The sequence below is a fragment of the Carassius auratus genome, chromosome 39 (assembly GCF_003368295.1).
Source record: "Carassius auratus strain Wakin chromosome 39, ASM336829v1, whole genome shotgun sequence".
In the NCBI taxonomy this organism is placed as follows: Eukaryota; Metazoa; Chordata; class Actinopteri; order Cypriniformes; family Cyprinidae; genus Carassius; species Carassius auratus.
This window is the reverse complement of record NC_039281.1, coordinates 12,262,747-12,284,695: the sequence shown is the minus strand read 5'-3', so window position 1 is coordinate 12,284,695 and position 21,949 is coordinate 12,262,747. Positions and strand designations below refer to the sequence as shown.

Here is a 21,949-nt window from a genome sequence, read left to right as displayed (position 1 = left end):
TGAGGGGACAGCATTTCCCCATTGTTGCTTTAATGCTTTGTCTCCCATTCTCACCGACCTTGTCATAAACATCATAAAATTCTTTTCAATGATCATACGCCTTCTTGCTACATGCTGCTGTCACCTCGATGCTTTTTTTTTTTTTGATGACGTGTTGCGCTTGCGGCGGATGGCGGTGCGACCGGGTGGCTGGTGTTGCCAGATTGGGTGTTTTTCCGCTACATATTAAGACCCGTTTACGGTGTGTTTTAGCCAGGTTTTTGCCTGGAAGGCTCTATAGAAATCTGGCACCCTATTGAACGAAGTTAACCTGAGAGAGCATGCCGTTCACAGACACCAGAATGAACGAGTTGATAGTTACGTTCGTCAGGCAATAATACAGCACGTTCAGTTCACGTTCGCCCAAAATATGAACGAGTTCATGAACTATCGTTCAATGAACGCGTTCAGGCACAACACTGCAAATAGTTGAGTTTCATTGAAATGGGTGGTTTAAATTACCCAGCTCATTCTGGCTTTTGAAATTTACACCAAAAGACTTTATTTGTAGATTGTGGCACAAGGAAAAATTTTCAATTTTGTAACAATATTTAATTACGTCAAACTTGTGTAATGAAATGCACTTTTGGAAACTTAATTGTGAAATAAAAGATAATCACTTTACTTTCATTTTACATTGCCAGCAAATATATTGTGAAAACTCAATATCACCCAGCGCTAGTGATTAACGAAAGTGAAATATAAAACAGTGTTGTCTGGCTCTTGTTGTTTTTGTAAAGCACTGTAACTCTTAAGTAAGTGATTGTTTTGTGTGCTTCATAAATGCTTTAGAGCTGTTTGCGTGATGTCATACTTGTTGATATCGAGGCCCTTGTCCTTTCAGGCTGGTAGACAGAATTCAGGATAGGACGATTGTCAGGAGACATTGTGAAAGCTGTCCTTCCTCCACCCTGTATTCATGACTCTGTAAATGAAGGATGGACTGTCCAAAGATAGCCTCAGGCCACACAAAGAGAGGAGTGCTGAGATCTGCCTTCATGCAGATGGTGTGAATACAGGAGAGTGCATCAGCAAGGACATGCCTGAACATGAAAGGCACATTCTGGAGGAGACAACCATATAATAGAAAGGCTATGATTTTGAAATCAAATATCTAGCTCTGCCTTTTATCCCATTAAAACCGCTCTCATCTCGAAGCTAATAGCTATGCACGAGCGTCCTCTGCCAAAAGGAGGGAGTGTACTCATTAAATGCTCATTCCACAAAGGTTTCAAGCAATACTCATTTGGAGCATTTTCCCGCAAGGTTTGATGTTTTATCACCATCTGCAAGTTGTTGTTTTCCTTATGAAAACTAGCCAAAACAACACATCTGATTTAGTTGGGTCGGGCTGCCTCGAACCCCAGGCCTCACCAGAGAAAAAGCTTCTTGTCAAATAGCAGTTCCCCTCCTTCTGTGGTTACTGAAGCTTGTGTAAAGATGGATCTGGTTTTGGGATGTAAGCCATGTTGTTTTGTAGTCAACTCTCACGGGAGTGTGTGAATCATGTTGTCACTTCCATTTTAAAAGTCTTCCGTCACTTTTTTGCACCTTAAAACAAATGTTTAAACAAGCAAAAGGTATTTTCTTCAGTTTACTATAGTAAAATTAGCTTAACATTCAAGTTTTGACATTTTCAAGATTACAAAATCATCCACTGACTGAAATTTTTCATCTTAACAATTCAAAATAATATGGGCAATTGAAACTACTAAATTTAATTTTTGGTATTTGAAATAATATATAAATATTAGATGAAAAACTTTACTTTCAGTTAGTTGTCAAGGCTAGAACTCTAACTAGAACAATGATGATTCGTCATAACCACCGGAAATGTGTTATTGACACTCGTGCAGGCATGTGGAAATTGACGCATGTGTTTTATTAGGCAGACAACAGTGAAGCCCATTACTCTGTTTCTTTTGGCAACAGCATGATGATGTGGTGGCCAGAGCAATTTATAGTGACAGCCAGCCTGAAATAATCCCCCGGAGAATTTATGACTTGTGACTCCGAGGGTCCGGCCTGTGATTGAGTGAGTGTGTGTGTGGGTGGTGGGACTGCTGGTGAGTCCCTTGCAGGGTCACAGTGCACGACCTGTCTCAGAGGAGTGGCAGTTAACCTTTGACCTCTGTGGTTAATCCTGCTGGCTAGTGGCGTGGGGTTATGGGGGGGTTATGTCTGTCTGGGGCCAGGGGCACATCGTGGTCGGGGCAGAAGGAGAGAGGGGAATGGTGGGGGGGCATCAGGACTAATCTGGGTTTTGTCCACAGGGCAGTTTCCATCCCCTCATCCGTCAGCAAAACAGAATATTCTTGGGCCTCCAGAACAGCAATAGGAAGTGACTTATTGGAGACAGTAATAACAAATCTCTTTTTCAGATATATAGTCAAGTGCTTTAGTCCTAAGGATCACATGGAAATGGATCTTATTGCTGTCAAAAAGTTTGGCCTTGTGTTAAAGCAACATGAAATCAAAAACCTCCCTTTAGCATTTGTCTGCCAAGATTAGCCTGTGCATGCAGCCATACTGAACTCTTAAAAGATGGGTGTATTGATTTATAAATCTATTGAGTAAAACATGAAATATGGTGACTGTTTGTTTCAGCAGGCTGATGTGTCAACTTTGGCATCAGCAAATGACACACTTAATATGTTTTGGATTACATATTAACTCAAGAAGGCTGTATTTTTATGCAAAGCTTAAAATTAGTTACTAAAATCACGTTTTCCCTGCGTTGATTGTTTTGATTAGTTAATGGTCTGTATTGAAATGGTTAAAGGTTCAAATTTGTTTTCCCTGTCCAGTAATTTGCAAAAGCTTTACATTTGGTTCCATTTTCTGTGTTTTTAATAGAATTTTTGCTTTGCTTTTTCAGGTTAGGTTTTCTCTCTCTCTCTCTCTCTCTCCAAATGCCCTTATACAAAGAGCTGTCTGTTGGGCTGAGATATGATGTACAGGTCTTGAATGTACCTGATGCCAAGTGTGTGAAAATAAGTGAGTGATTTGGACGAGGTCCCAGTTGAGTTGAGGGTTACAGCTGGTCTGGGGCCCACGGCAGGGTAAAGGTGTTGCTCTTTTTTAGCTTTACAAACAAATTCCTTAAGACTCCTTATGTATAAAGCCGTAACTTCTGTTCATATATTTTTTGGGGAAATCTCCTTCAATGCAGGATTGATAAGGGCATTTGACATCCCACTGATATCTATTAAAAAGCAGACCATTGCCATGCACAAGATGCCCCATCCCTCACATCAACACACGCTGCCTCTCCTTCCTGCTCCGCCTGTGTAAAACAAGCCCTGGCTGTGGTCAGTGACAATTCCTCTTGGATATTTTGTAAGATGTGATTATGATTATTTGTAAGCTCTCAACAGCTCCTCGCTTTTCACCCACGCCAATGTTTTCAGCAGATGCTCCGATACGAGTCATGCCACAGATATCATGGTGCACATGACAGAATGCACTGCATCCGTTTAGAGACAGAGTAGTGTCAACCCAGGGGCAACCATTATATATAGTCGCTTTTAAATTTTTTTTAAATATTCTTCCACTTTGCTGGCCAAAATCTAATATAAAAATAGTTTGGCTGCTGTGCAAAATAAATTAAAATACATGTTTACTGTTTGCATCAGTGCATTCATTTATTAGATTGATCAATCAATTGAATGGTTCTAATCTGTTTTTCAGTAAATCACTTATGACCATCGGGTGTGCATTGTCGTTTAATTATTATTACATTCCCTCCAGAAAAACGTGGATTTTTTTGTGATTGTTGCGGGCAAAAATCCTTGGTTTTACGGCACGTTTTCTTAAAAAATGCGATGGAATATGCGGGATATTTTTGCAATTTTATGCGATGAAATTGTGTGAACTTGCAAAAACTGCGGTTTGATGAAAAAGAGAAAAAAAGGTGATTCCCCCAACACCTTTTTCTCACTAGGCTACTACCTTAATGTAAAGAGTAATTTCTTATTACTTCCTATGATAAGCGAGCATACTAAATCAAGGAATATTTAAGTTGCAATCTCTTAACGTAAATTATTTTACATAATACTAATATAATTACAACTGTAAGTTTTTGATACTGTTCTGTAACAAAAAAAGTGCAATCTTACAACTGTAAAGTTGCATCAACTTCTGAATGAAACTACAACAGTGTTAGTAGCCTAGTGAGAAGGGGGTGTTGGGGGAATCACCTTTTTTTCTCTATTTCATCAAACCGCAGTTTTCGCAAGTTTTCGCAATATAATTTGGCTCCACTGTCATGTAACAAATCGGGAAACTGCTTCGCGCGTTTTTTTTAGCTTATTTTTTTTTAGCCAAATATGAATGATTTGCGTGCTTCAAGTTTCACCCTGGTTTCACCGCGGGGTTTGCAGATGATTATTCACGTCACGTAATTACGTCACTTCATAAGGTTCCCAAGGCAATAGGGGGACAATGTGTTACTTGTGTGAAGTAAACGCAACATTTTTCAACTTTCTGCTAATATGTTTTTTGCAACGAAAATACAGGGATTATGAAATCATGCTAGTCCCGCATATTTTGCTTTCTGAAATTGGCAATTTATGCAGCAAAAGAGCAACGTATTTGAAAAAATGCGACCCCGCATAAATATGCGGCCTTTGGCTGATTATGCATTAAATCAGGTGATCGCATTATCACGTTTTTCTGGAGGGACTGTTATTAATGCGCAATGCTGATAAGAATCTTTTTAGATTGTTCTTGTGCCCCTATCATCCCTCACAGGAACACTGACCTTCAAAATCAACTACATTTCAGTTAATAAATATAAAATGCATGGAGTGAAATGTATAGCCACACTGAGAAATGGCCCCGGTTTGCAGTATGCTGTCCAAGGTGGCCAGTGTCACTGAACAGCAGCATGGGTAGCCAAACCGCTGGTCGGAGTCCCTTCTACTGAAAGGACCCTTGTGTTCTCTTGAATTCCTACAAATGCATAAAAAAAAAGAGAAAAACAAAACATTATTGCAGCTGTGACTTCACAGTGCGCCCTTCTCACACTCCCAGTGTTAATGTGACGCCTTGTTTAATCCAGCCGCTCGCTGTCCATCTGTGCCGTTCACTTGACGACCGCAGCGCAGACTTGTTTTCTGAATGGACGAATCACGAAGAAAGCCCAGGTTTCCTTAGAAGTACTGAAACATGCGTCCACAGGGTCTTGAATATTCAGTTTTTGCTTTTTCTCTAGGATGACTGTGGCTTGTCAGCTCACTTGATACTGTGAGCACTTTGTGTTCAGTTCTGTTCTTTGTATTGGAAATGAATTTGACGTTAGGTTTTCAGCTTTCAGTTTTCAAAACGTCTAGACATAATTCAATAAAGAATAAGTAAATAAAAGGACTTGCTCTGTAACATTTAAGATTCAAGAGCTTTATTGGCATTGTAAAACAGCTGTATGTTGTCAGTGTTATATTACATGAAGTGAGGTCCAAATGTCTGAGACCACTACTAGAAATGCCTTTCATTTACAAATTACATGGCAAAGCAGTGAAACGTTGGTTTATCTATACTATAATACAATTATTAAATACTATTATACTAATACAATATTATTGTTGTAATTAAATTGTATGAAGGCAGTAAGAAAAACAATGTTTTGTTAGACTGTTTACATTTGGTAACCTTCTCTCTGTTTGCCTTTTCCAGGAAATCATCTGAAGGTGTGTCCTCAAGGTTTCTCCTGCTGTACTCTGGAGATGGAGGAGAAACTGAGTCAGCAGAGCCACATGGACCTGAAAGCCCCCGTTCATCAGCTCAGCTCCAACCTGCGGAAAACCTTCACGCAGAGACACCGTCACTTTGACCGTCAGTACAGCTCTTACACACATTCACGCATGCAAATCTACCAAATCCAACTGTTTTGCTTGTCATTTGCATTCAAATGAGTTGCGATATTGTCTGTTAATCAGTTGTTGATCCGCTCATCCTGCTTTTCCATACACTGCTACAGCTAATTTGACAGACACCCCCGACTGCCAGACACAGTCTATACATCCATTTCTCCACCTGTCCCTCAACATCCCACTGTCATCTGTCATACACACATGCGCGTGCACACTCTCATGCTTGCAGACAGACCACACACACACATGCAGAGGCCTGGCTTCCTCTCTGAGTGCATGTGGCAGTGAATATCAGGCTGGGAGAGAGGGGTCAGGTTTCCCCAGTGCAGGGCAGAGGGGTGCATGGGAACATGCATCGACACTGCTGACTCATTCAGGAGGGGAAAATCCCACAGATGCTATCATACACACACACACACACAGAGAGACACACTCGCCTGGTTTATAATGCATGTTTTATTTGCTCCCTTCTCTTCATGCTATAAAAGTGTGTCAAATGAGGAAAAGTGAGACAAATTAGAGGCCTGGTCACATGCATCTGGATAGACCCAGCTCAAGTTCATCAAGGGAACATTTTAAGGAAAAACATCCCCCTGGGTAGCTGAAAGAGTTAGAATCCAGCCAGGAATGTATTGGGCTGTTGCCTCTGAGATGAAATGGTGAGATGGTGTTTGGATTGATGGTCAATGACTAGACAGACAAGGAAGGATAAATGAAGTGCTGTTGGCACATCTTCCTCCACTTGCACACGATTTGTCATCCATTTGCTCTGAGCCACAGCTATTTATAAATGAGACCCATGTTGACTCTCATGTGGCCATCCAACTTTACCAAAGCCTTGTGTCTCTGGCAGAGCAGCAGGGTGGTTTTAAATGGTTTTCTGGCAAGTTCTGTGAGAGTTGGGGTGTGTTATGATGTAAAAAAAAATTTATTACTATTGATGTTGTTTAATTAATAATAAATTAGGGATGCGATGATACCATTTTTTCAGAACCGATCCAAAAATCTGAGTGTATACATATACACACACACACCCCCACAACATGTAAAATGAAAAGACATTTCTTTTAAATGCCCTGTAAAGTAATGAAGGCAGCAACATATGACTGCAGTAACCAAACTCACACGCAGTTTGAATGCTGAGTGGAGGATGACAGACAGTCACAGCAGGGAGAAGAGTTTGTCAACTTTACTTATATATTAATCTATACTTCACATTAAACTATGGAACAGCTTCAGAACACTTGAACTATAGTGCGCAAAAATGCTTAAAAATAACAGAAAAGTATACGCACTACATCGCATTTGGATCGTTCTCGTCTGACCGATACTGATCTGGCAGAAAATGGCAATATCGGAACCGATACGGATTATCAGATCAATACATCACTATTAATAATATTTGTTGTTGTTTTATCAAAAGTAATTAATAATATTGATATAATCAAAATTTTTAACAAGACAAAATAGCATTTTTACTTATATTTACAAAACTGTATTAATGGAGTGTTTTTTAATTGGTCATATAATGTTTTATTTAATATTAAAAATTAATAAAATAACTGTTTTGTCAATAATTATTATTATTAGCAACTCCATTAACAATAAAAATTAAGTAAAATTTTTTTTTTTAAAGATTTTTAATGTTAATGATATTATTAAAATAATATTTTTTCTATCAGTAATTAGCATTATTACATTAACAAAAAAAAATTATAAAAAGTACTGCATTTTTTACTTTAAAAAAATATTTTATTTTTATTATTTATTTATTTATTTATTTTTTACTGTTAGGTAAAAAATGTTAGCCCGATTGCCTTGTAAGTCGCTTTGGATAAAATCATCTGCTAAATGCATTCATTTAATAATTTTTTATACTTTCCTTCAGTATCATATTGGTTTCACTATGTGGTTTTACGCATTTTTCTTTTTCTTGTCAGTGTTTTATAATAATAATAATAATAATAATAGACAGGTCTTTTAGGCATATTTGGTTTATTATGCATTTATGTTTTAGTAGAATCTTGGTAGTGAAGTATCATCTTTTTACATCCTGTTGCGGAGGATGGGAACAGAATCCGAGGTGATGTCTTCCAGGGAACATTGATGGAAGTGAGAGGTGACCTGGTCGGCTCTCAAGATTGCCTGTTTGTGTGAATTTAAAAAGAAAGTGAGACTTCAGGGAGTAAATGGTAACAGGGATGGTGTGTATTGCAGCCAGATGTGAGCAGGAATGTGACGTGTCGGAATGCGGCAGTGACCAGATCCATCCGCGCCTCTGCTCTTTTTTTTTCTGCTGCCTTTTGTCCCCCGTTCTCCCCCTTTTCTCTCTGCCATAAGTCTGTTATGCCTTTCATTTCTCCTCCATCTCCAGGTTCTCAGGTCTTTTGAACTCTTACCGTGGGAATACACATTGAAACGTCAGTCTGCGTAAAATGTGCACTAGACCCTGGCATGTGACTTAATGAGCTAAACAGCCTTAAAATACCAGTAGCTTTTATGCTTGCAAACCAAGACACTCTCAATGCGTTCTTTCATTAAAACCTAAGTATTTTCTTCGCTTTAGAAATGTCTGTGTAAATGAGATCGCTTTGAGTCTCTTTAAGAGTGTAAAAGAGGTTTTTGCTACAAAAGAAACAGATTTTTCTCGTTTACGCACAAACAGACGTTTCCTCTGCGCTGGACAGGCCTACAGGATGCAGAGATGAATGTATTTATAGTAGTTGGAGATTGTAATGAAGATTTAATGAATTACATGCAACTTGTTCAGCAGGAAATGTGGTAGAACATGTTCGCTATCAACACAGCAGCTAGATGTCATTAAGATTAAATTAATTTCAGCACACACTCTAAAGCGAGTTTGGGTGTGTTTGCACTGGAAGCAGCCTCTGCTTTGAAATCCTTGATGTTGGAGTCACGGGCAATTAAGTCCCTTGCCAGAAATAGTTTTCCTCTAGCGTTTGGTGTGTTTGTTCCTTCCCGTGTGTCCGGTCTGGGTCTGGGTGACCCTGTTTGGAGGAGCTGTGATTGCGCTGTAAGAATTAGGATTTACCCCCTAGCAAGTTCTTATCCTTGATGCCTCTGCAGGGGGGTTGAAATCCCACAAGGACAGAAAGAGGCTGAGCAACTAATTGGCCCAAATGGGGAACAGTAAAGTAGAGTTATCAAAAGGGGATGAGTAGAGGAATAAGCTAGTGTGGAGGGCAGGATAGCGAATAATGGATTTTCCCTCCTCTAGATGTCTGAGGAACATGTTTGAGCGCTCTGGGATTTGGGACCCGTGTTGAGTCCAAACACCACTTTCCATTCCTCCTCATAGATATTGTAATTCTCTCGGCGAGCATCCTCCCAGATAACTTTTCACACACATCTCTAAACCAGTTGTTTTAATAGAAAAATCTGAAGGGAGGTGCGCAGCCTGCTCCTGTGTATCATAAAGTCTTTTAATGACGAAGTAGAATGCCTGAATAACGCCCCTCCAACTGTAACCCTGGGTCCCAGAATCTCAGAAAATGTGTTGGGAAGGATGTAGAGAGGAAGTGGTGTGGGGGATGGTGGATGTTAAGTGAAAAACTTTGCTTTATGCACAAAGAGTCAGAGACAAGGTGTCCACGATAAAGAAAAGGAAAAATCTTTACTTTATTTTTAAGAAGTCCAATAAAAATTCAGTAATTTAAAGTTTTAAGTTGTTTTTTTATTTTTATTTTATTTATTTATGTTTCTGCAAGTTGATTACACCACATGACTTAAGTTTGGCTAACAAAAGTTTTTGGAATAGTAATATTTTAACAAATGTGATTTACAAATTGCATTTAAATGTATTTAAGTCAATTGGTGTATTTGGACCAAAAAAAAAAACATCATGCCATTGACCCATAAACCTTTGCGTTTTTTGCATTTCACTGGGGTATAACTATTGTCTAGTCAAGTCATATATGTCAAGTCATGCCTTGATGCATAAGCACAAAAATCTTCCAAAAACTACAAAAATTCATTTCACTTGACTATGATTTAGCATGCATGTCCTTGAAGTGGTTTTCTAACAAGTGGCTCGTGTAAATTCATGTTTTCTTTGGTAGTAGCACACAGACTTGAAAACCTGGAAAATATTCTCCTCCTCATCCTCACCTCTCTCTCATCCGTTTCCCTCTCCTCGTTCTTTCCTCCTCCCTGGCTTTAAACTTGTGACAGCTCTGGCATTCCTCGGGATCTGGAGGAAGGTGGGTGCGTTGGCCCTTACGGTTTAATCTCTGTCAATGGAGCGTGGAGCTGGGTGCCTTCTATCTCTCTCCCTGTGTGGGGCCAGGGGACGAGGGCCACTCGTAGGAGGGGAACTAAATGCAAGGGCTGCTGTGTTTCCGGTATCCGTGGTGGATGGGGGCATTTAGAAAAGCCCTCAAATACACTCGCATTTCCCTGTCCTTCTCTCACACAAGCACACACACACACCTCTTGCCATTCACCTGACTGGGTGTTAGCTTGAGGTGGAATTGACAGCAGCCTTGTTTGTTTCTAAACCTGAGGTGTCTTGTTTGTGTCGATGAAGCCTGTGGGTAGTGAAAAGACAGTTTACAAGGACACCAGATGACGCTTTCAGATGCATGAACACTTAACACTTCAAAGTCTCACTCATTATGCGCAGGGCATCTGTGCTGCGGGCTGGTGGGCTTCTAGCAAGAGGAGTAAATGGTGCACTTTGCAGGGTGAGCATGTGTGAGAGCGGGATGAGAGGGGAAGCACTTCTTTGGAATTCTCATTTTATTCAGATTAAGAAAATAGGGTTTGGCGGCCCAGGAGAGAGAGAGAGTTTCATGGGAGAGAGGGGCTGGATTATTTTGGGAGGCTGGGAGGGGAACGGGGCCTGACATTCCTCAGGAAGAAATAGGTTATTGTTCCCCGTCTCCAATGAAGAGAGCCTTCTGAAGCCACTGATGGACTGAAAGCAGGAGAGAGTCAGCGAGTGCGAGGGGTTTCAGGGGGGTACAGGTCCGTTTTCAGGGAGGGGGGTCAGCATTATTCAGTAATCCTATTGAAAAGCCTTCTGAAGGATGGAGCAAGAGTGGTGCAGAAAGAAAGAAAAGTGAATGGAATGTGACAACAGGAAAATGCCATTGATAGCGGTCAGCCTCAACCGGCTCGATGGGCGAGACGTTACCTATTGGAACCACGAGCTGCCCTTCATCCTTTCTGCACTCTCAGCTCTTTCTCTTTAGACACAAAAGTTATTTTTCTGGAATGTAGTGAGTGAAAACCTTGCCTTGGGTCAAATGAAATATGCATTAATGTGCTTTTCTAGCCTCCTTGGCAGTTCTGGTAGGTTTTCCAGTCAGTGAGAGCAAGTTAGGCCCAGGGATCTGCGGAGCACTAAACCGCTGTCTCTTGAGTGTCATTGTAATGACAAAGTCATGGACATGATGCCAGCTGACGTTCCACAGTTAACAATTCATTTTATATGTGTCGAAGTTGACAGTCTGTGTGCTTTCTTTCTGCATGCAAACTCTGTTCCATGTTACGCATGTGATCAAATTCAAATCTGTTATGTTTGTGTTCATGGCCAGTATGTGCACATTCTTTTAAAGATAAGATGTAGAGATCTCTTATTTGTTTCTTATTTCTTACACGAGAATTCTTTAAAGATGAGGGCTCACCAACATTACCAATTTGCAAATGTTTCTTCTGAGTGTTAAAACAGTAGTTCTCTCAAAAATGAAAAATATCATCATTTACTCCCAGCTATGTTGTTCCAAATGGAATTTTTAATTAATCTTCTTAGAGATCTTTTCTGACATTGGTCTCATCAGTCTGGATGACTTTGTCTGTATTCCAGGTCTTATGAAGACATTAACTTGTAATAAATTAACAGGTTGGACTTCATCAGTTGTTATAGGCTTATCAGTCGGCTTCAGAAGACTAAGAATATAGTACAACAATTGTATAGCCTACTACTTGGTGCTTTTTACTATAATATTTAGCTATTAGTCTTTTATGGACATTGGAAGTTTTTAGAACATTTGTAATCCTAATATTGAAATGTAGTATATTTAAAATATACATATTATGTCTATTATGAACTAATCTAGTATCAAGTAACAAACTACAGTTTTAAATTATAATCACATACTTTACATGTGCTTTAATATGTTAGTCAACAAGTGTGTACCAACAAATTATTTGACATGATCACAAAGTGCAGTTTTTCTTGTTTTTAAGTGTGTATATAATATATAGTCATATAATTTATAATAAATGTTCCTGTGGCTCAGTGGTAGAGCATTGCGTTAGCAGCACAAAAGGTTGTGGGTTCGATTCCCAGGGAACACGTTAGGTAAAAAGTTTTAGCCTGAATGCACTCTAAGTAGCTTTGGATAAGTGTCTGCTAAATGCATAAACATAAATAAATATATATATATATTTTTTAATTAATTAATTTTATACATTTTTTAATAAATATTTGAAGTACACTACAAGTGCATACTCCACAAAAGGAATGCACCTGAAAACCTTCATCACCATTGACATATTTAAAACTAAACAACTCCCTCGTTATTGTCCTTTGTTCTCAGAGTTCTTCAGAGAGCTGTTGAGCAATGCAGAGAAATCTTTCAAAGACATGTTCGAGCAGACCTATGGCTTGATCTATGTGAAGAACGCCGACCTCTTTGAGAATTTCTTCAGTGAGCTACAGCGCTTCTACAATCATGGTAGCAGCGCCGTCAACCTGGACGACATGCTTACGGATTTCTGGAGGGAGCTTTTGGAGCGCATGTTCCGTCTGGTCAATGTGCACTACGAGTTCAGCGACTCATACATGGAGTGCGTCAGCAGGCACATGGAGCAGCTCAAACCCTTTGGTGACATTCCACGCCAAATGCACCTGCAGTTGACCCGGTCCTTCATCGCAGCTCGCGCGTTCTCCCACGGCCTGGCGCTCATACCTGATATAGTGGGCAAAGTCTCCACGGTGAGCAGATTTGTATTCATTTATTTTTAGGTTTCTTTGAATAGGGAGGGATAAAATTTTCCATTTTCCAAATAATTATTGAATGTGATGCTATAACAAAATAATGAAAATACGTGTCCTTAAGAGCTGCATTCAATAAAATATAAATTAGAATGTTACCAATGTAGTCTGATCCATAAACGAGTGTCTTATGATCGGTTCTTGTAGTGAATTAAAAAAGCACCAGTGTAGTTTTTCATGAAGATGTGAGTGAAAATACAGCGTGATCAGCGTAGCTTGATTCATGAAATGAATGACTCTTAAGAACAGTGCTATTTTTGTATTATTTATATACTAATATAGTTTTATTTCATATTTTGAGTTAGCATTGATTTTAGATTTTTAGTTTTCATTTAACTTTTCTTTTTTTACTCATATTTTTCAGTAGTTTGTGCTTAAACCTAAAGTTAGATTAGAAATGTTGCCTTGGCATTATTATAATATAATCATCCAATAAATTAATTTCAGCTTTATTTCAATTAACAAAATTTAATCTAATAGCTTTAGTATTAGTTAACTCTGCTATGAACAATTTTATTTTATAGAATGCTTCAAAAGGGTCCGTTTGAATCAGAACAGCTTTGTTTGTTACAACAATAGCAAATAGAGAATATTTTTATGTAAGAAATTATAACTGACACACATTCTAATGAATCAGAATCAAATCAAACTATCAAATCTTCATCAGTACCAGCCCTAGAGCTGACTTTGGTTAGCATGGCAACTTATGTTCCTGAAGCAAGTCGGAGATATATGGAATTACATTTGCTTCAATAAAAATGAACGAAACTTTATGAAACGGAACGTAACTTTTTCAGAAACTATCAAAAATATGCCATTACAAAAGAAGAAAAACACAATTAAAATGAAAAAAAAAAGAACTCAGTTGCACAAATGTAACAGGCTCTTCAAATATGCTTCATTTTTGTTAATGTTTTTCAAAGTTTCGTTTTCGCTGATCGTGGATTCTGAATGCATTGCCACAGCTTTCGCTTTTGCTTCACAGTTTTTCGTTTGTAGTTTTGACACAAACTTCTCATGGGGGCGGGGTTAACAGTGATCTACTCTCATTGGATAGTGAGCTTTTGATGGACAGGTGCTCTCTGACCGGGATGAAATGAAGAGCATGTTACATTTGTGCGACTGAGTTCTTTTTATTTATTTTTTTCGTTGTGTTTTTCTTCTTTTGTAATGCAATATGTTTAATAGTTTCTGAAAAGGTTACGTTCAGTTTTATAAAGTTACGTTCATTTATTATTGAACTAAATGTAATTCCATAGAGATAGAGAGTAAAGGTTTTCTGTAGGGTTTATCAGTTATGTGAAGGTGGGCACCTTGATGGACCAATCAGGGCTTATCTTCCAGCATTAAAAGATCAGAGGCCAAGGCTTCTCGGTGTGTGTAGTGAGGTTATAGAAGCAGTTGAAGCTGCAATGACAAATTGAGCAAACAGAACATTAGCAGTGACCTTATAAAGGTTGCAGGGTCGCTGATGCTCTTTGTTCAGAGTTTTATCAGCAACATCAGGCATATGAAATAGGTTACGGACTCATTTGCTCAGTATTCTTATTCATGCTCTCTTCCAGGTTGGTTCCTCTCCGAGTTGTGTGCGTGCGGCTATGAAGATGTTATACTGCCCGTACTGTACCGGCCAGGTGGCACTGAAGCCCTGCAAGAACTACTGCCTCAACGTCATGCGAGGCTGCCTGGCCAATCAGGCCGATCTGGACACCGAGTGGAATAACTTCCTTGGTAAGAGAGTGTTAAATAGCTCAAGTAACTGATTTATCACTGAACCATTCCTAAATGTAATGGAGCCAGCTTTCCACCCTAAGCAGAGGAGTATCATAAGTAAAGATTAGAAATGAACAGGTCACATTAAAGTGGTTTCCACTTGCTCTGAGGCCAAAACAATTTATGTGAAGCATCAGCTTGAAAGCAGAATTGGAGTTGACTTGGAATAGGGCCTCTTGTGACTCTGAAAGGCCGTGTTGTTTAGGTCCCGTCACACTTTCTTATGCACTCTTGCAAAGTGTTCCTGGCTCATGGGACTCTGGGACTGGCTTTGCTCACCCTGCCTGTAAGCTTTGGGGTGAACCTTAATTGTGAGGTGCCTTGTTCATGGCCTCTAACTGTTTAACAAGTCGTTTGCACAACAGGCTTCAGGTTCTTCATGAGCTTAGCCTGGACAAATGACTGTATGCTGCCCTCTAGTGGAGGAAATTACAGCAACTTTTTTTAGGCACGGTTAATTGAAATAATTAATGAAATGGATTGCTTTGAATTTTAGATGCCATGTTGGGACTCGCTGAGAGGCTGCAGGGACCCTTTAACTTTGAAGCAAGCATGGGTCCCATAGCCGTGGAGATCTCACACGCCATCATGAACATGCAGGAGAACAGCGGGGATTTCTCAACGAAGGTATGCTTTTAATTCAAACATGACATTTTGACATTTAAATCAGAAATGCGTGTTTTATTTTTCTCAATTGTGCTATTCTATTTGTTTGTGGTGCTTGTGTATTTATATTTTTTGTCTGTTTCAGGTGTTTCACGGATGTGGGCGGCCCAAGTTCAGCACGGAACAACGAACTCGGCGCTCTCCTAAAGACTCAGGCTTCCCCGGGCGTTTCCGACCCTACATTTCTGATGGAAGACCCACCACTGGTTTTGACATGACCCTGTCCCGAATGGTAAGAATAATGGGCACCCTTACCACTAACATCCCCTCCAGAAACTTTCTTTAAAAACATGTTTATTTATTATACCAGATTAGAAAGGAATGATTGTAAAACAAACTGTTTGTTTCCTAGTTAACAGATGTCAAGAAGAAACTGAACCACACCAAGAAGTTCTGGTCCACACTGCCGGACACTGTGTGTGTTGGAGAACGGATCGCCATTGGTGATGAATGCTGGAATGGTACAGCCAAAAGCAGGTGGGTCACTGAGATGATTTTTTTGAGCAGATCTAAGTTTTTCACAATCACTTAAAAATGCAGTTTATACTCGCTCATCATATGAGAAGTCATTGCATTTTTTTATTATAAAATTACAATGCATAATGTCAAAAACTTCAGTGCGCTAAATCTGTACCCATACCATAATAAGAGAAAGACGCCTCAAATTCAAGAATTTTATTTTTGAAAGGGAAACCTTCATAATGAATCCTAATCAGGATTAATGTTTCTTAGAAAAGCAGCACAAATAAGCAGTGTAGCAACATTTGGAAAACTTTTTGTTCACTAAATCAAAATCAAATGTAGCTAAAAAACGTAAAAATAAGAATAAAAATGAAATTATGTAATGTAGACCCTCATGGCTGTTACTAAATATCTTAAAATATAATTGTTTAAAATTATAAGTTTAATTACATTATGTAAAAATATAAATAAAAATAAAAAATAAATTAGAATTAATTATGGTTGTGCATCTTTTTCTTCCACACTTTTTCGTTCCACTCTTCGTCTGTTAACATGCTTGGATACAGCACTCTGTGAACAGCCGGCTTCTTTGGCAATGAATGTTTGTGGCTTACCCTCCTTGTGAAGGGTGTCAATGATTGTCTTATGGACAACTGTCAGATCAGCAGTCTTCCCCATGATTGTGTAGCCTAGTGAAACAAACTGAGAGACTTTTGAAGGCTCAGGAAACCTTTGCAGGTGTTTAAAGTTGATTAGCTGATTGGCATGTCACCATATTCTGATTTGTTTAGGTAGTGAATTAGTGGGTTTTTGTTAAATGTGAGCCAAAATCATCACAATTAAAAGAACCAAACTTAAACTACTTCAGTCTATGTGCATTGAATTTATTTAATACTTCAGTTTCACAATTTGAGTTGAATTACTAAAATAAATGAACTTTTCCACAGCATTCTAAATTATTGAGATGCACCTGTAGTATTATTTTTTAATTGGTCTTTTTAGAGTCATTATATTACAGTTTTTTTCGATTGCTAAATGACAGTGAGCACAACTGAAAACTGTGTTCAAGCAATGACAAACGAACTAGAGTTTGGTCCACATGAACTGCTGCTGTGCAGACTGTAGTTAGAGTTTTGCACATGTGACTACAGTTGTGCTCACTGTCGTTTGGCAAACGAAAAAAACTGTAAAATACTTCTTGGAAATGGTATATTTAGTTTTTGTAAACCATATGAAACCAATAAAAGTTCAAAGAGTAGGAGCTTGACTGTTTTAAACTAGGTTTTGAAAAGACACTTTTATCGGTCGCTTAACCAGATACAGTAAAATTCCTCCATTTCCTTCCTCACTCAAGCTGCAACTCAAATCTTCCTTCCTTTCTTCGCGTGCAGGTACGAATCTGTCGTCATAGGCAATGGCTTAGCCAATCAGGTGTCTAATCCAGATGTTGAAGTTGACATCACTAAACCAGACATGGTGATTCGGCGGCAGATACCAGTGCTGAAGGAAATGACCAGCCGGCTTAAGGCTGCTTACACTGGCACAGACATCTCATTTGTCAATGGTACAGTGGTCAATTACAATTGTGGTTTAATTCAAGTGAAATTCAGTGTGAAGCATCAAGATGATGTCATACGATCCTGTTTTCAACTTTATCTCTTTCTTTCCTGGCTCTTCAGAGGATGCTGGCAGTGGAGAGGAAAGCGGAAGTGGCTGTGACTCGCCCCCTTGTGACAGTGACATCTACTTCTCCACCCCAGCACCCATTGAACCTCGCATTTTCAATGTTCAACCTAACAGAAAGCCCTCTAGTGGTGGGACACGGTTGGCACCTTTTAGCCTGGCCCTGGCTGTGACAGCGCTTCTCCTCGCCCTGCTCTCCCCACACATGAGATAAGACCGGCCAGGAACAGGAAGTGTGCTTGTACGAATTTGAACAAGAGAGCAGAAAACTGCCATAGGACATTAAAGACACTGCTTTCAGGATCTCCGTCTCCTTGCCATCTGGAAAAAAACAATCAAGCTATTAATATTCAAGTAGCTTCCCTTCAGTGTATTTTTGTGTTTATAAGAAAAGACTACATTTATGTAGGCCACATTTCACATCAGCTGGGTTTCATTCCTCCGTGTCTGTAGTGTCCAGAATCATTGACGACTCATGTTTATTTTGGTTATGGTTTAAATAAGTGTTCATTTGAAAGTAAGACAGACTGAGTGTGTGTTTTGGTGGACGAGTATACTATTGTTGTATATATCATCCGAGCACTTTTTATAAAACGTCAACAATCAACCCATATAACACGCACGATTTCAGCAAATCTGTATGAAGCACTCAGATTTGTTTAAATACATTTTGAGCAGGTGTGTTGGTGTGCATGGAGGCTTCGGTTTGGCTGCAGATCACATATATGTTCCTGAATGTCAGAGGATGATAAAAACTTCACGATGCCTTAAGTACTTCGTAAATGGGCCCTTCGTCTGGGTTGCGACTGACAAAAATGTATACAATGCTGCCTTACGAGAAAACTAGAGGATTTCCAGAGACAAATCTTTGTTTTTTCCTCTATGTTTCCAACTTTCACAATCCCTGTATCATCATCCCAAATATTTTCAGCAGCATAATATATAGTCTTCTGTAATAACTTTATAGTGTGCGATGATGGAGGAGTTTTGGTTAGGTAAAGTCTGTCTGAAAGTTGATTCTTTGAATATCCCTGATGGTTCCCTCAAAGTTGATCCTGTGTTCTGCGTGATGTGGAGGACTGTGTGGCCTGAGTAAAGTTGTTTTTACTGGACACTTCCAGGAAAACCAGCTGGATACGAGTGTATGCTGAAGATGGCTTAAGGCTGAGGTTTCTGGAGGAATTTTACACAGGGTTTTATGGGGAGGTGTTTATTTTGCTTGCTTAAGGTATAAAGCTGTATAATTGGTACTGCAGCAGATTTCACTACACAGTGACAGACCGTGCTGACCGTGGCCTTTTTTAGTTTTGTTTCTGTAATTTCAGTTTGTAACATAAAATGTCCAGCCCTTTCCCCTTACCCGATTGATAACCATAGAAATCGGTGCACATTTAAAACCATTCCTCATTTAGAGAAATATAACAGTGTGTGTGGTACGTTACAACACCAGTTTCAAAAATGGCTATGCATTCGAGTTCCCTTTCATATGGCTGTGTTTGTTGGTTGGTTTAAAAGAAAATCTCTCTCGGCCTCAAGGGCTTTCCACCCACCTCTCAGAAAAACTAGCTCCCCTCGCTCTTGTACAGTAAGTTATTTAACCACATGTCTCTTTGAAAGGCATTCGCAAGCATCGCTTTCCTAGGCGTCTTAAATTCAGTATTCAAAATATTTGTGTCTGTTGATGAATGCATTTTAATGAATTCACAGTTTAACTGATGGTTTTATTTTGTCTTCAGATTTCATGTTGCATGATGTTTCGATTTTGTAAGCCGAGGAACCGTAAGCATTTGATTTGTCGTTACGGTTTTATGTAAGGGATTGTGAAAATTGTACAAGCTGATGCAAGGACAGGGCTGGCCATCGGTCCTTGAGCGTCCCTGATGTCACGTGCACTTTTAATTGGAGTTCAGATACCTCACAGCAAGAGAGTTTTAAATGATGCTTTAAATTGTATCTGCAACATGCATACTTTTTACGTTTTTATTCATTTGAGATTCATTCAGTATCGATGTATGAATGGCCAATCCTCAGAGATGAAAAGGATCGTCACGAGCCTGAAATGAGTAGATATCTATAGCAGCATCTCAGATTGCTTATGTATTGTCTGATGTGCTGCCATGAATAGAAGGCATTGTGTTTTCTATAGATTTGATCCAAAGCTTCCCACTGTCACATGTTAAGATGGCTCTGATGTAATGACCAGGAAAGGAAGTGTCTTTTGCTTAGTATGTTAAGCTACTCTGAGTCAGTGTGAAGATGACATGGACTCTTGAATGAACCTCTGCAGTGTCATCTTTAGATTGATCGCTGACTTCAGGAGGACAGATCGCAGGGCCTGCAGGCCTGTACATCAGTGGAGTCCTCGCTGATGAGGAGTGAGAGAGACTGAAGAAAGAAAACAAATTGTAAATAATGTGCAGTCGTTTTAGTGGTCTCTGAGAGATGTTCATCAGATTTTACCCATTCAGAGTATGTGCTTAATATGGGCGAAAAAAAAGAGATAAATGCTAAAAATGTAAGAGAAAGGTTATATAAAAAAGTTTTTTTAGTCTTGTTGAAATAAAGACTGCAGATATTTAAATGTGTTGTCATTTCTGCTCTGTTGTACTTCACCAGGATAAGTTCTACAAAAATGCTTTGAAAATTAATTTGAGAGACCAATTAGTAAAACACATAAGAAAACAAAGGATGACTTAAAACAATCATGGACACTGATTAATCACAGCCATTAATTAAGCTGCAGTGTTAAATATTCCTTTAGTCAACAAACCGTCAAGATGAGATGTTGTTTTCTTCCAATAGTACAGAAAATAAATGTGAGAGACCGTGTATGGACAGTTCTACACCATCAGAGACCCTTTATTACACAAGATACAAAATGGTCAATTCTAAGTGAAATATTAATCAATTTTAACTTCGATTCCTGGTATTGAAATATTCTCAGATTAAAGAAAACAATATCTAGTATGGGACATTAATAACTTTATATATCCAACAGTTAGTCAATGTTGCTTTCTGATATGCTATTTTGAAGATTTATTTATTCTAACACTATATATACAATATAGCACTTTAAAGATATAATAGACGACAATATCAACCAGCAAAAAATAACTGGTTTTGTCTGTAAAGCAATACTGTCATTCAAATCGAGGTGTGTGCGTGCGTGCGTGTGTGTCTGTGTCCGCATGTATCTGTGTGTGTGTTTGTTCCTAATATTCTCTATGGGGACCAAATTTAGTAATAGCAGTAAATTTTGACCTTGTAGGGACATTAATTTGGTCCCCATGAGGAAACATTATAAATCATACTCAATTATCCTTTCTTTTTCTGTTTTTGCATAAAAATGCATAATGTTGAATGTGAGACGTAGGTTTAGGGGTAGGTTTGGAGTAAGGGGAATAGAAAATACAGTTTTTACAGTATAAAAATCATTCCACCTATGGAATGTCCCCATAAAACATGGAAACCTTTGTGTTTGTTAACAAATATTGTTTTATCAGGATAAATTGTTTTAGCCAGTTAAATGTCTAGAGAGTTCAATTTAATTTCACTTTATTGTTGGAATTTCTTCCAAAAATTGTCTCGCATCCCATGGTGTTTACTGTTTAATTTACATCAATACACATTACACAATTTAGTACACACACACACACACACACAAATAGAAAAATGCTAGAAACTTACGTACAGTATGTTAATGCCCATCCATCTGCAGTGCAAATACCCTTCCATTCCTCAGAATCCCCAATTAGACCCCCAATTCTGATTAATTCATTTTACTGACTGATGAACAAAAGATTTCAGTAATCTGTTCATTCTAGCATATGGTACTCTCAGTCTTCTAGTCGGTGGCAATAATTGATATTCCTCATACATAATTTTACCTGTCAAGGACAACATTTTTTTCTTGTACAACTCATGAAAACTTGGCTAAAGCATTTTACCCACAATCTTAGAACAGTTAGATATCAATCTAGCCAGTCGAACTTTGACTTGAACAGAGAGACAGCTATACCATGCACATATTCCATATTACAACACTCTTTATTACAGATTGAAAAAACATGAGCAAAATCTGTTTGCTCCAGAAGAACTTAGTCTCATGATGAAAATAAATACACTGTTGTACTTTACAACAAACACACGCTATATGTGCACTCCATGATAAAGCAGCGTCCACATAGACACCCAAGTATTTATATGCAGACACTACTTCAATCAGTGTATAATGTATAGACAATCATGTTTGATGCATGTTCTCTGAAAGTCCATAGATATTTTACTTTGTCTTCTTTTCAGTCTTTTCATAATTCCCCAGCCCCAGATTTCTCTGAAAGAGGTATTACATGTGAAGTCTTCCACATATCAGGGATAATGTGAGCATTTAAGGATCTGTGAAAAATAGGCTTCCATACAGGTGCAAGCTCATCTG

The 21,949-nt window shown here is 38.7% G+C and overlaps 1 protein-coding gene across 1 annotated transcript in view; it reads left to right on the top strand.

Annotated features, from left to right (window-relative positions):
* Positions 1–20,095, top strand: part of LOC113057955 (glypican-6-like) — a 42,842-nt gene extending 22,747 nt beyond the window's left edge. The window contains exons 2-9 of the mRNA XM_026225590.1: positions 5,713–5,871; positions 12,473–12,870; positions 14,496–14,661; positions 15,200–15,330; positions 15,455–15,601; positions 15,722–15,846; positions 17,223–17,395; positions 17,511–20,095. Of these exons, the coding sequence (XP_026081375.1) occupies positions 5,713–5,871; positions 12,473–12,870; positions 14,496–14,661; positions 15,200–15,330; positions 15,455–15,601; positions 15,722–15,846; positions 17,223–17,395; positions 17,511–17,728 (1,517 nt within the window). The 3' untranslated portion in view covers positions 17,729–20,095. The remainder of the gene's footprint in view (positions 1–5,712; positions 5,872–12,472; positions 12,871–14,495; positions 14,662–15,199; positions 15,331–15,454; positions 15,602–15,721; positions 15,847–17,222; positions 17,396–17,510) is intronic.
* The last annotated feature ends 1,854 nt before the right edge of the window (positions 20,096–21,949 follow it).